Source organism: Sphaeramia orbicularis, chromosome 13 (genome assembly GCF_902148855.1).
Source record: "Sphaeramia orbicularis chromosome 13, fSphaOr1.1, whole genome shotgun sequence".
NCBI classification, from domain to species: domain Eukaryota; kingdom Metazoa; phylum Chordata; class Actinopteri; order Kurtiformes; family Apogonidae; genus Sphaeramia; species Sphaeramia orbicularis.
In genome coordinates this window covers 43,579,168-43,593,337 of record NC_043969.1, presented here as the reverse complement: position 1 = coordinate 43,593,337, position 14,170 = coordinate 43,579,168, and the positions used below count along the sequence as shown (strand labels likewise).

The following is a 14,170-nucleotide window of genomic DNA, read 5'->3' as shown; positions in this document are numbered from 1 at the left end:
AAAACATTTTAGGTCAATTCAATCTAAAGTGGGTCAGACCAGCAAAACACTATCATAATAACCTACAAATAAAGAAAACCACAAATTTCTCTATTTGTTTTAGTGTAAAAAAGGTAAAATTACATTAAAAAATGTTTACATTTACGGACTAGTCTTTTACAAAAAATTTCAATAACCTGAAATGTCTTAAGAGAAGTATGTAGAATTTTACCAATATTCTGCCTGTTACTACATGTTTTGTGTATTTGTAGATCCACTGTGATCTGTAAATTATGATGCACATGTATAAATGATAATCTAAAGTGTAATATTGCTAAAAATTGCACTTATTTTTCTGAAGAATTTTCAGGTTGTTCATATTTGTCCATGTTATGTTCAAGTAGAGTTTGTAGATGTAAACATTTTCATTATGGAATTGGACTTTTTTCACTCAAAAACATAGAGAAAACTTTGGTGTCGACATTATCAGTTCTTATCCTATTATTTATATTATTTTACTGGTCTGGCCCACTTTATAACATTTTAGTCTGTATGTAGCCCCTGAACTCAAATGAGTTTGACCCCCCTGACTTATAAGATCCAGCTTTTTAAAATCTTGATATCAAAATTGAATATTAAAAAAAAAACCAAAAAAATCTCTGTCGCCTAAATAATAATAATACATTTTATTTGGTGGCGCCTTTAAAGTCACCCAAGGTCACCTTACAAATAATAAAAAGCATAAGCTAACAACACCGAACATATTTAAAACAAAACATCAACCTAAAAACAAGTGTGGTATACAGTGTCCAGTCAGAATGAATATGCCAGTTTGAACAGATGGGTTTTGAGTTTGGTTTTAAATGTAGTGATTAATAAAGGATTAAAGTTTTATTGTGTTTACCTCAGATGCACTTGTCGGATTAGGATGCATTAATTACCACTCTGACTACAACAGGTTCTTCATGTCATGCTGACAATAGTTTTATGCATCAGTGACTAACGTTGGAGCAGTCGTAGCTGGGAGGAGCTCACTCCACACTATTGTAATCACTTTGTTTGACACATTCCTGAGTGAAAGGAAATGATGTGGGAAAAGTAAAAGAGGAACACAGAAAAAACTAATGTTCCTGTATAGCCAGTTGGACGACATGGTTGCATTCCACACCTACTCACTGAGCAGAGGATGAACAGGCTGCAGTTGTGTTGCTTCCATGTCTCGGCTGCCGTTTGCCTACGGTGAAGCTGAGGGGGGTTCTGGGCCGGAGGAGGCAGGGGGCTGCTGGGACTGGATCACTAAATGGATGGAGACGGATCAGGAGGTCGGGGAGGAACCTGAGAGGAGCCCACACCTGCACAGGTACGCATCACTGAACCATCAGCGTCTGACTGACAGCTCCATGATGACCTGAGATCAAATCTGGAAGAAAATGAACAGAAAATGAATACAGTAATAAAAACAGAATAAAGTAATCTGCAAAATGAGCAAAAAATGGACATAATAATCTACAAAATTAATGAAAATGAGTTAAATAATCCAAAATAAAAGGGTAAAATAGACATTAAATCAAAGTTGAAAAAATCAGAACTAAATCAATAAAAAAAAAATGAAAGAAAAAATGTCTTAAATAATAACAAAAAAAACAATATAAACAAAATTGACCAAAACAGGCAACAAAATTGAGCAAAAAAAAAAAAATTACAAATAATAATTAACAAAAGTGAAAGAAAATAATCTACAAAATGAATGAGAATTAACTAAATAATCAAAAAAGAAAGTCACATTAATGAATCAAAATCAGCACTAATTAATGAATAAAATGAACAAAATAATCACGTAAAAAGACATGCAAACATAATCAACAACATATACAAAAATGGATAACATAAACAAAAAATAGATAAAATTTAAAGAAAATATAATCAGAAAAATGAACAAAACTGAACAAAATAAGCAACAAAATGAACAAAAAAACATAAAAATAACTGATAACAAAAATTAACACAAAACAAACAAAATTAACAAATATGAACAAATAATTCATAAAATTTACGAAATCAATAAAATGACCAAAAAATTTACAAAATAATTAGTAGAATAAGCAAGACAGTATGAACAGTTATCATAAAGTCAACTAAAAATGAACAAAATGGAAAAACTGAACAAAAATCAAGAAAATGAGCAACATAAACTAAATACAGATGAAATAATTAAACTTACATGATGAACTAAAGCAAATTATCAAACTGTGTACATTAACTTCTCAAAATACTGAACAAATAAATAAATGCAACTGGATGGAACATCTCAGGAGGTATTTCCTAAACTTCCTCCTAAATGTATTTCTATAACAAGGTGACATTTTATAAAGGTCCTGTTGCTTTTTTTCTGCAGAACACTAGCTGTACAGTTCTTATTTTTTGTGTTATTGCTGTATTTATTCCTTTCATGGTCACTGTAACTGTACCATAAATGCACTGAGATGGTGATTGGATCATGAAAACCTTAAACATTTCAAACACTAAAACTAACCTTTCATTTTCAATAATCATTATTTCCTCTCTGTTTAATTTTACTCATCGTATTCCTGTCTCTGTGTCTTTCGGTCCTCAGCTCTAACCGGACCCTCCCTGATGTCCAGACCCTCCTGACGTCCTGGTTGGAGACCCGGCTCCGGTCTCTGCAGGACTGGGACACCTGGTGTGCTGTTGCTGCAGTGGGTGTAGTGTGGTCTGTGGGCCAGCTGGAGGCGCCGTTACACCCTGTTGTGGTGCTGCTAGTGGTGTTCTGGAGGCTGGTGCTGGTGTTGGTACTGTGGATCATCCTGGGGGCCGGTGTTCATGCCCTGAGGCGCTGCCTGTGGGTGGGACAGAGACAGGTGAGGACCGGTCCACTGGCTCCCGGACGGGTTTTAATATGTTAGGTTTATTCACTGTTTTCTGCTTTAATTAAAGGAAGAGGCTGGCGTGAGGATTCAACAGGAAGTTCAGGCTGAAAACAGGACAAACTGCACCTCATGGTGAGACTTTGGTTTTACCTTTCACCTTTATATGTCAGAGAAGAAGTGGAATGAACAGATTTATAAGATGAAATGATGTATTTGATGATTGGAGGATGTAGATACAGACACTGGACGCATCTGAATAATAGTGTCTGATGGGTTTGGGTTTGAATATTCATACAGATCATACACAAATCAACCATAATGACAACAACATTATCGACAAAATGGATGAAATGTGAGGATAATAATTGGTAAAATTAGTGGACAAATTGACAAAAAAAACCCACATTTAATGAGTGTGAATGTGAGAGCGAATGAATAATGGGTTAATAATGTAAAGTGCTTTGGGTGTCTAGAAAAGCGCTATATAAATCCAATCCATTATTATTATTAATATTATTATCATTATTATAAAAATTATAAAAATGAACAAAATAATAAACTGAGCAGACATTTTAATATTAAATTAAAAAATATAAACAAAAAGGAGAAAATACGCAACAAAAGGAACAAAAATAACAATCAACAAAATGCACGAAATGAGAAAATAATCTGTAATATTAGTGGACAAGTTGACAAAATCCACATTTAACAAAAAAAAAGAACAAAATAATAAATTTTTAAAAAATCAATAATATAAAAAAAATGACTAAATGCACAATAAAAAACAAAAATAACATAATAAAAAAAAAAACTGCATAAAATGTGAAGATAAATTAACTAATTAAAATGAACAAAATGAGGAAATACACCAAAAAAATTGAACAAAAAATTTTAAAGATTCTTAGAATAATAGCATTCAGTTCCAACTTAATATAAAAATAGCTATAGGTGTTTGAAAGTTAAATGTTTATTCTTATTTCATTTTAGCACAATAACTGTCAGCTAATGTTAAATGGTAAAACTACATAAGTCAACAAGTCTAATGTTAAGTGATTACATTAGAAAGTACGTTAATATGTTAATATTACTGTTTTTATGTTCAGGTAAGGATATTATTTTCTGAAACCGTCATTTTTACTTCAGTTTTTTCTGTTTTGATATAATAACCTTTGAATTTACTCTGAGCTTTAATGAACATCTACATGATCAGTAAATTAAATACAAGGGGGGGCTGAAAAGTTCATAGCCTGACTAAGAAGGAGTTGTTGCACCGCAATGAAACTTGGCATACATTAAATTCAACCTTTCCTGATACTAACTGCATGGTTTCCTTCCAGATAAACCCACATTGGATAAATAATTTAGGACTTTGAAAAGTAGTACTACGGACATTTCATGAAAATTCTTGCTTTTCACCCCTCCCTCGTCCTCTCCACCCCTCTTGAATTCAGCTTCCCAGTTTTGCACAGTTGATAAAGCTGGAGCATCATCCCCTATAGCAACCATGTCACCATGAATGTCCTTGGGGCTAACCCCTTTTTCTGCAGACATTTGATAAGACCACGGTGCCATGGATGGTTCACGAAATGTCTCTGGTACTACTTTTCAAAGTCCTAAATTATTTATCCAATGTGGGTTTATCTGGAAGGAAACCATGCAGTTAGTATCAGGAGAGGTTGAATTTAATGTATGCCAACTGTCATTGCTTTGGAAGAACTCCTTCTTTGTCATCAGGTTATGAACTTTTCAGCCCCCCCCCCCCATATAAGAGAATGGTTGATTTTTACAGAGAAATATAGTGATTAAAAAAACAAATAGTCATAAATCACTTGGGAAATGTTAGCTGTATGGAAGCAAATCTGTCTCTAAGATTTGCTTCCATATAGATGTGAGAAAAATTCATTTAGAAGTTGCCATAAAAATAGCTGTAGGCCATGGTCAGGTTCATGTTATTTTTCTACACATGGACTGTCAGGTTTCTCATTTTCTTTTCATTTTCCTTTGATTAAAATGTAATTATCAAACCTGAACAAACAACTTGTATCCAACAGAAACGTTCAGAAACACAGCTCATCCTCCTGCAACAACAGTGACCCTCCTGTCATTGTCACTGTCCTTCCTGCAGGTTACACCCATCAAGGAGTCGGCATCGTACCCATGATGCTCTGGGGCTGGCTCTGGTCGACAGCCTGCTGCTGTGTGTCCTCCAGGAGCCACTTCAAGACCCCAAGGTGGCCCACATCCAGGACCTGATCCACAGACTGGAGGTGAGACGCAGGGAAGGGTGATTAATATAGAACAACACACGGACACAAAAAACACATACACACACATATAGACACACACAGAGACACACAGACACAAAACACACACAGACACAAAACACAGACACATATAGACACACACAGAGACACACAGACACAAAACACACACACAGACACAAAACACACACACACAGACACATATAGACACACACAGAGACACACAGACACAAAACACACACACAGACACAAAACACACACACACAGACACATATAGACACACACAGACACACAGACACAAAACACACACACACACATATAGACACACACAGACACAAAACACACACAGAGACACAAAACACACACACAGAGACACATATAGACACCCACACAGACACAAAACACACACACACACACACACACAGAGACCCATATAGACACACAGAGACACACAGACACAAAACACACACAGACACATATAGACACACACAGAGACACACAGGCAGAGAGACACACAGAGACACAGACTCACACAGACACACACAGTCACACGCAGACTCACACACAAACACACACAGATATACACAAACACACACAGACACACACAGTCACACACAAACACACACAGCTATACACAAACACACACAGACACACACAGTCGCACACAAACACACACAGATATACACAAACACACACAGACACACACAGTCGCACACAAACACACACAGATATACACAAACACACACAGACACACACAGTCGCACACAAACACGCACAGACACACAGAGACTCACACTCACACACTCAGAGACACACAGACACACACAATCACACACAGACACACACAGAGACACACAGACAAAGAGACACATGCACACACACACACACAGATATACGCAAACAGACACAGACACACAAACACACACACACGCACAGACTCACACAGACATAATACACACACACACACAGATATACACAGACACACAAACAGACACAAACACAGACACACACACACGCACACACACACACACACACGCACACACTCACACTCAGACTCACACACACACAGGTACACACACAGGTACACACACGTACACAGACTCACACACACACACACACACACACACACACACACACACACACACAGACTCACACAGACACACACAGACTCACACACACAGACTCACACAGCGCCTGCAGCCGTACCTGTCATCTCCCCTGTTCCTCTGACTCTATGCCTGTAGATCAGACGTTCTTTGTTGGTAATATTACACAGATCAGACCTTACACTCAGACACACACAGACATGGTAGCCCGGGGCGACAGACACCATCCCACAGACGCTGTCATTTCTACTCTAACTCATCCACAGCACAGAAATTTTAATGTCTCCTCCACTCCTGTGTTTCTGCTGTGACTTACACCAGGTATTTTATCATTTCACTGCTGTTTTTTTACTTTTATGTGAAGACTTGGTTCCAAACAGATGGACATATTAAAAGTGTTTGGTATATTTATCCAACATATTACATAACTGAAGGGTTTTGGGGTTCATAATTATTTATAACAATTATGTTTTCAAAAGAGAGCCCAGAGCAGAATTCCACCTCTCTCTCCCTCTCTCTTTTTTCTTTTTTTTTTTTTTTACATGTTATGCTGTGTTCTTCTCAGTGTTAAGTCATGTTAGCTGCTACTCAGTTGTCTGTCATTTGCAGCTTCAATAAATATGACACTAAATCACATGCCATGCTAACACTAACACAAAACAGTAAGACTTTATAATACGCGCTATTTAATAGCTAATACGGCCCTTTTAAGTCTCTATAAGGTGATTATTAACATTATGTGCTAAAAACGCAATAAACATGTTAATATTAGCATCAGAATCGTGTTTATGAAACAATAACTGTATAATAAATAGTGCATAAACACTATGGACATTGTTATGTATAATGCATAATGTATTTAACATTATTCTGTAGTTAGTAACATTAAAGAATATTATTATGCACTTTTTAGGCTTTTTTAAAATTTTATCTTTTATTTGTTTTAGAATATAGGGTACAAAACAAACAGAGAAATGCTCACAGGTACTTTCAGTCATTTACATATTGTTAACTGTCCACAGATTGAATGAAAAAGTCCCATTTTTCCCAATATTTTACACCCTTGAGTTGTTGAAGGTGGAGATTACAGGTCATCATTTTCATCAGATGAATGTGATTAACAATTTTTGTCACCAGGGAGACTGAAGGTGGATCCTTTTTTAGCCAGTATTTGGTGATGGCTTTTCTTCTAAGCAGATAAATGTCACTTTTATATAATTCCTCTGGGGGAATGCTAAAAAACTAAGTAGCTGGTGACATATCAAAATGAACACCAAAAACTGAATACATCGATTTGATCATATTTCCCCAAAAACCAACAATACCAGGACAAGACCAGAATACATGGGCTTGATCTGCCTTAAGCGATCCGCACTCCCTCCAGCAAAAAAACTGAAAACCGAAAAAATGTGATTTTTGTACAGGCGTTATATAAAAGTGGAGACTTTTGCAATAAAAACCCCTCCAGGTTAGGGAGTTTGTTGAGCAACTTTGAGATTTCCATGCACTTTTTAAGCTTAAAGTAACCAAAAACTTGGTTGGAGTTTAACAATAAATTAAGTTTTTTTGTAATTATGTATGTTTTTATTTTGTATTGTTTTTAATTGTACACCTGTTTTTATGTCTGTTAAATCTATTCTTGTATTTTATTCTATTATTTTGATTTTTTATTCTTCTGTACGACACAGTTTTTAGTTGTACAGCTGTTTTGTGTCTTTAATCTATTCTTGTATTTTATTATTTTATTCTGTTTTTTATTTATTCTTCTGTACAGCAGATTGGTCCTCTGTGGTTGTTTTAAAGTGCTTTAAAAATGAAGGAGAGAAAGAGAGAGAGCTTAATTGTTAGTCTTCCCCTGTAAGTCGCTTTGGAAAAAAGCGCCTGCCAAATGCGTACGTAACGTAAACGTAATTAGTTAAATTCAGTAAGTGGTTGCAATATTATTTTGAACAAGAACCTACATGAAACTAAAAAATCTTTTGTTAATGTTCTTGTCCAGGCCATAAACTTAACAGGTCTCTCATGAACGCTTATAAATGACCAAAACGAAATATTTCTATGCCATTATTAATGATACTAAAGGTTCTATGTGTACTTACATGAAGGTTGCACTCAGAGCTGGTTATTTTTTTTTTACTTTAATGAACATTAACATTTCACACTGTTTCAAGTGTAGATGAGCTGAAGAGAAGCGCGAAGAATTCAGAGACAAGAATAAAGCGTAGTATTCTTAAAACAACCAAACTGTCACATATTGAGCTCAGAAATCTGTGAAATGTTTAGCAAATTTTGCTTGGCTACTTTTCCCTCCAAACTCAAACTGAGGTCTAACATCTTAATTTAAGGAAGTTGTACCTCTAACCAACAAAAGCATAGTTATTTATGATGTACGTCTGAGTTTTCATGATGTTTATGTTAGCGCTGGTGTTATTCAGGGAGTCTGTTATTTATTGCAGTAATAAGACGTAGAGGAGCATAAGTAAAGCATTGACAAACTGTGAATGTGAGTGAACATAGTGATATTTGTGGAAAAACCATCCTGACTCCTATGTATAGAAATCAATGTACAGGCTGTTATTTTGAGACACTCACTTATAAATGGAGTAAATGTCAATAAATGTCAGTGTCAGCACAAAATAGACTCCAACTAAACTCAATGTTAGTGCACGAACACTCCCACAGCCTCATCCTGAACCTTTAACACATAATAATCCTGTTTGTGTCTCATCTATACTGTCTGACATATTGAAATTCCACTCTGCCATAAATATGTATATAGTTGTTAGAGTTTTATTATTATCCCATAAAGACCCAAACATCAACTGGTGACCAAAACATCTCCTGATCTAAAATGTTGAAAAATTATCGATCCAATAATCCTATCAATACATGTAAATAATTGGTGTAAAAGTTTTCATGGTCATCAGAAATGATCCATTTGGATGTTCAGAGGCTACGTAGTTACCATGGAAACACCATCATCTTCTAAAAACATTGATTCACCAGTAAAACCCATGGAGATGGATCAATGACAGTGGATGGAAACGGTTGGTTTATGTTCATTTAATGACATATTTTACTGAAAAAGTAAATTTTGAGCAGTTTTCTCTGTTTTTGATGTAATAACCCACAACTTTAATCTGAGCTTTTATGAACATCTACACAAACAATAAATTACATATAAGAGAATACTTGATTTATACTGATAAAATGAAAAATACAGGGGATAATAATGTAAAAAATGGAGATAAATCACTTAAGAAAGGTTAGATATGGAGAAAATTTCATTTGGGAACTGACACAAAAGTAGCACTGGGTCTTTTTATCATTTATTATTATTGTTGTTGTTATTATTATTATTATTATTATTATTATTATTATTATTGTTATTGTTATTATGATGTATTGTTTGTCTTTTGTACTATCTTTATGCATGCACATTTTTCTCTACTTTTCTTTACATTATTCTGTTGCTGCTTATACCATTGAATTTCCCTGTTGTGGGATCAATAACGTGTCTAATCTAATTTAATTTAATCTGTTCTAATGATAATAAGCATCTAATGAGGTCTTCCTAACACCCTTATACATTATATCTTTATTACACGGACTTAAATACCTTAAATACTTCTTTTATTTCCCTTTTTTTAAAAAATCATAGCTGGTTTCCCAAACGTTAGAGAAAGCTGATTCTGGATCAGAGGCGACACCAAAAGAGGATTTGGATGGGGATGTTGCCCTCAAAGACAAAGTGAAACGAACCCTCACATATCTACAGCAGAGGTGAGTTCAAATGCAGAGTAAATGCTTCAAACTCTCTGGAAAACCTTGGCGGAGACACATTAACATCACACACTGACCTCCGACAGGGCGAAATCTCTGCGTAAACTGGTGGAGATGCAGGGGGACTTTGAGGCCGGGGTGGGGGACTTGCTGGAGGGTCTGGGTGGACTCTGGGCTCAGCTGGAGGACCTCCACACTGGGGTCACCCTCAACAAAGAGGGGGGAGAGGGACACCGAAACCTGGCCTCGGCCCAGACAGACGCTAAGGTGAGACGGGTGAGGGTCCACCTGTGGACACGGATCAGTTTTTAATTTGTACAGTAACACTCTACAATAAGAGCACCCTAGTAGAGGATGGTCTACAATTAGGGTTAAGATGCAGAAAATAATCAATAATCTGCTATAACACACTAAAGACTAAAACTCATGGCAAACACACAAAAGTAGCCCTGTTATCTGCTATAGTTTAGGTTTACATGGCTCAGTTTCAAGCAAAAACAAAAGCATAAAACAACAAAAGGCAAATGTTAACAGAAACATTTCCAGCTGCATTTTATATTACATTTATTTGTTTATTTATTTATTCATTCATTCATTCATTCATTTATTTATTTTAATCTGACTCTCTCCTGTCCTGTTGTCATAAAATTGACTCCCATCATGCAGGGTATTGACTCCAATAGCAGCTATAATCATAACGCATTTTTTGGTAGTTTGTGTTGTGTTAGCTACATGTAACAGTTTTTGTTTATGTTGATGAAATGATAGATAGATAGATAGATAGATAGATAGATAGATAGATAGATAGATAGATAGATAGATAGATAGATAGATAGATAGATAGATAGATAGATAGATAGATAGATAGATAGATAGATAGATAGATAGATAGATAGATAGATAGATAGATACTTTATTCATCCCATAGTGGAATTTACAGGTTCCAGCAGTATCACAAACTGAAAAATACAATAGTAAAAAATACTTTAAATTTCCACAAGGAGTCATTGCAAGAGAGAATGTTTAGAGAGAAATGTCAGTATGCTTGGTTTGGCAGGTATATAAAACTACCACAGTTCTGTAGATAACGCTTAAATATGTAATATGTAGTAAACATCAGTCACATTAGCTTCTGCTCTATCGCTAACTTATCATTCTAGAAGAAATGTTATGAGTTCCGTGTCCTACTTACATGAAAACAACACCAACATTGACTGTTATTTTGCTTCTGTTTTCATCACTTCTTTTCTTTGATCGTTGTGGTGAACATTGTTTCTTACTGGAGCGTGTAATACAGTAGTTGTGATAATGGTGACCTGACGAGAACTTCAGCTGTTGTATTTCCTGTTCATCTCAATAACAGAGAAAGAAAAGGGTTGGTGACAAAACTATTTACTATTTATGTCGGTTCACTGAAGAACAGACTTAACCCTAAGTCACTATGTATTCTAGTTTTACAAAGTATAATAATAATAATAATAATAATAGTAATAATAATAATAATAATAATACAGGATGGATTTAGGCTAGCTTGTTAGCAATAACTGCAGTGTAAAATATAAGGCATGAAGCACAGATACTTTGTCCCACCATATTATAATTTCAGGTTATTTTTGAGAATTAGAAATGTCACAAGTGACCATTAAAGCTGCAACACTTGAGAAGTTTTTTTTTAGCATCACTAGTCAGAAATCTATGGAGCTCCGCTAGGGTCATAGTGGGAAATATTTTTAGACTGAACTATTATGTTCTCATGCAATAGCATTGCATTCCCACGCAATACTACTGCGTTCCCTCACAATACTTTTCCCTTTGCCTCAGTTTTAAAAGGGTTAAAAGCTTAAAAGTTAAGTTACTTTATTATCCCTGTAGAGAAAGTCAGTCTCTGCATTTTACCCATACTGAGACACATCCAGTACCTAGCATTAGCATTAGCATTGGCATCTTTTACTTTGTGTCTGTTATTACGTTACCATTATCCTGTTGCCAGTTTCTAATACTTTTATGTGTTCTGGCAGTTTTTGTTCACAGTTCTGGGTCAATACAGGATCAGATTCCAGAGCTGTCAGTCTCATCTAAAGGACACAACACAACTCCTACAGGTGAAGTACTTCTCATGCAGAAAACCATGATACAGTCATGGAAAAAATTATTAGACCATCCTGGTTTTCTTCAAATTCTTGTTCATTTTAATATCTGGTACAACTAAATGTACATTTATTTAGACAAATATAATGTTAACAACAAAAATAGCTCATAAGAGTTTAATTTCAGAGCTGATATCTATCCATTTTCCATGGTTTTCTTGATAATAATCAAAATCACTTCAGTTCTTACATCAATATCTTACATCAATATTGTACTGTCACAAACTTTTTTGTCTGTTTTAGTCACATGATACACACAGGAGTTAGTACTTGATTGCACAACCATTCTTTTGATGACTTTTGATGGTCTAATAATTTTTTCTGCAACTGTATTTCTCTGCTGTATCTCCTTAACTCTGAACTCCAACCTGTTGTGTTGTTGCAGGAGTTAACATGGAGTCACACTCACATGTGTAACGGTGTGAGCAGTAGTGAGTTGGTCTGGCCTGAACTGTTGCTTCAGTCCAACATAGAGCAGGTACACTGTGGACAAGCAGCAGATTGTTATTCATGGGTGTAAAAAAACAGCAGCGGGACTAAAAATAAAATCACCTCTCCTCACAGTTTGACAAGGTGCAGGAGAGTTTCCTGTCCTTGGAACAACAGACCTCTACGTTCCAAGCCCACCTGGACGGGCTGGGGAGGGGGGATGAGAATGGACATATCAACAAGGCCTCCCCCCAGGCTTCACCACAGCTCAGCGGACACTCAAGTAACGCTTCGCTGGAACACCGAAACTCCACCTCCTCTGCGTCCACGTCTGCGTCCATAGAAGACCTGGACCCAGATGTAGACCCTCCGCTAACACTGTGTCAGAGGTCGGCCCTGCAGTTTTCCTCAACTGTTGGGCGGCTGCGGAAATCAGGAAGAAGGAAGAAACTTTGACTTGACAAAGCTCTGCAAAATGATGAACAATGATGATCATTTTAATTTATGCACGCTTACTTTGTTTTGGAATCTGTATTGTTCAAGTGCCAATCCTTTGTTGTCAATGTCAGCTAACAGTAGCTAGCATTCCTGACTATTAGGAGTTCTAGTGACATTGAAAAGAACTTCTGATTTTTGCAGTACAATTGACCTGAGTCGTCGGCATAGAAACATACATGCTGGTATCATGGATGTGGGTCGGCGAGACAGTTGTTAGCTTAGAAAATCAATCAGCTAATGTCAACAAAGCCAAGGAAAAAGTGCAAGAATCTAAAACAACATTAAATGATCCAGATCCATGGTCATTCAGGTCTAAAACTAAAGTAGCTTCTGTTTTCTATCAGCTCTATAATCAGCTGCTCAGGTGGTCTGAAATACTACATAATACTATGACTAATTAAATACTATCACTATTGTAAATCCAAATACATTTCTACTTTCCTTTGGAACTTTTCTAATATATTTGTTAGATTCCAGCACAAATTTATTGTAAGCACTTCAGCAAATTATTCAATGGTTCACATGTAAGATTTGCATGATGCATGAAAATGCTGTACTCATATCGTGTTTTTTATGCTTTGTTATATTGATTTATTTAGAAAACTTGACCTTATTGTTTCAAATCAGCACTAAAAAGGTAGCTTGAAATATAATGCTTGATTACTAGTTACCCTGTTAACATTTTAATAACTTATGACATTTAATCAATGTTAAAAAAAAAAAAAAAAAAGAAGGATTGTGTTCATACATGTGGTCAACTGAGCAGTACGGAAAGCTGAAGTCCCGCCTCTCCCGCTGTGCCCCATGGGATATAACTTACATATGTATTGTACTGATCCTGTTTGATTGTGTCCCTGTTTACACATAGGATATTTGTTGTTAATTTAAAAGATAATTTTACAAGTTATAAAGATCACAGTTTGTGAGAAATGTAGTGATATATTATTGCATTCATTTGGTAATTTAATCATGTCAGGTCATTACTATTTTACTCCCCAACAGTGTGGACTACACAGCTTATTAAAAATATTTGAACCACAAGGGGGCACACTTCTACCAGGTATAAGAAACAGAAACAG

The 14,170-nt window shown here is 35.7% G+C and overlaps 1 protein-coding gene across 1 annotated transcript; it reads left to right on the top strand.

Moving 5' to 3' along the window:
* Window positions 1-1,137: 1,137 nt before the first annotated feature.
* Window positions 1,138-13,859, top strand: LOC115431070 (uncharacterized). The gene is made up of 9 exons (XM_030151319.1): window positions 1,138-1,339; window positions 2,594-2,858; window positions 2,935-2,999; window positions 4,993-5,134; window positions 9,896-10,017; window positions 10,104-10,284; window positions 12,036-12,119; window positions 12,550-12,642; window positions 12,729-13,859. Exons 1-9 carry the CDS (start codon window positions 1,194-1,196, stop codon window positions 13,047-13,049), a joined length of 1,419 nt encoding a protein of 472 aa, XP_030007179.1. The 5' UTR covers window positions 1,138-1,193; the 3' UTR covers window positions 13,050-13,859.
* Window positions 13,860-14,170: the final 311 nt, after the last annotated feature.

Excerpts from the sequence above, each read along its gene's own strand:
- LOC115431070 (XM_030151319.1), top strand. The coding sequence starts at position 1,194 with ATGTCTCGGCTGCCGTTTGCCTACGGTGAAGCTGAGGGGGGTTCTGGG. Across the intron at positions 2,859-2,934 it reads TGTGGGTGGGACAGAGACAG|GAAGAGGCTGGCGTGAGGAT; the intron begins GTGAGGACCGGT and ends CTTTAATTAAAG. Across the intron at positions 10,018-10,103 it reads CTCACATATCTACAGCAGAG|GGCGAAATCTCTGCGTAAAC; the intron begins GTGAGTTCAAAT and ends GACCTCCGACAG.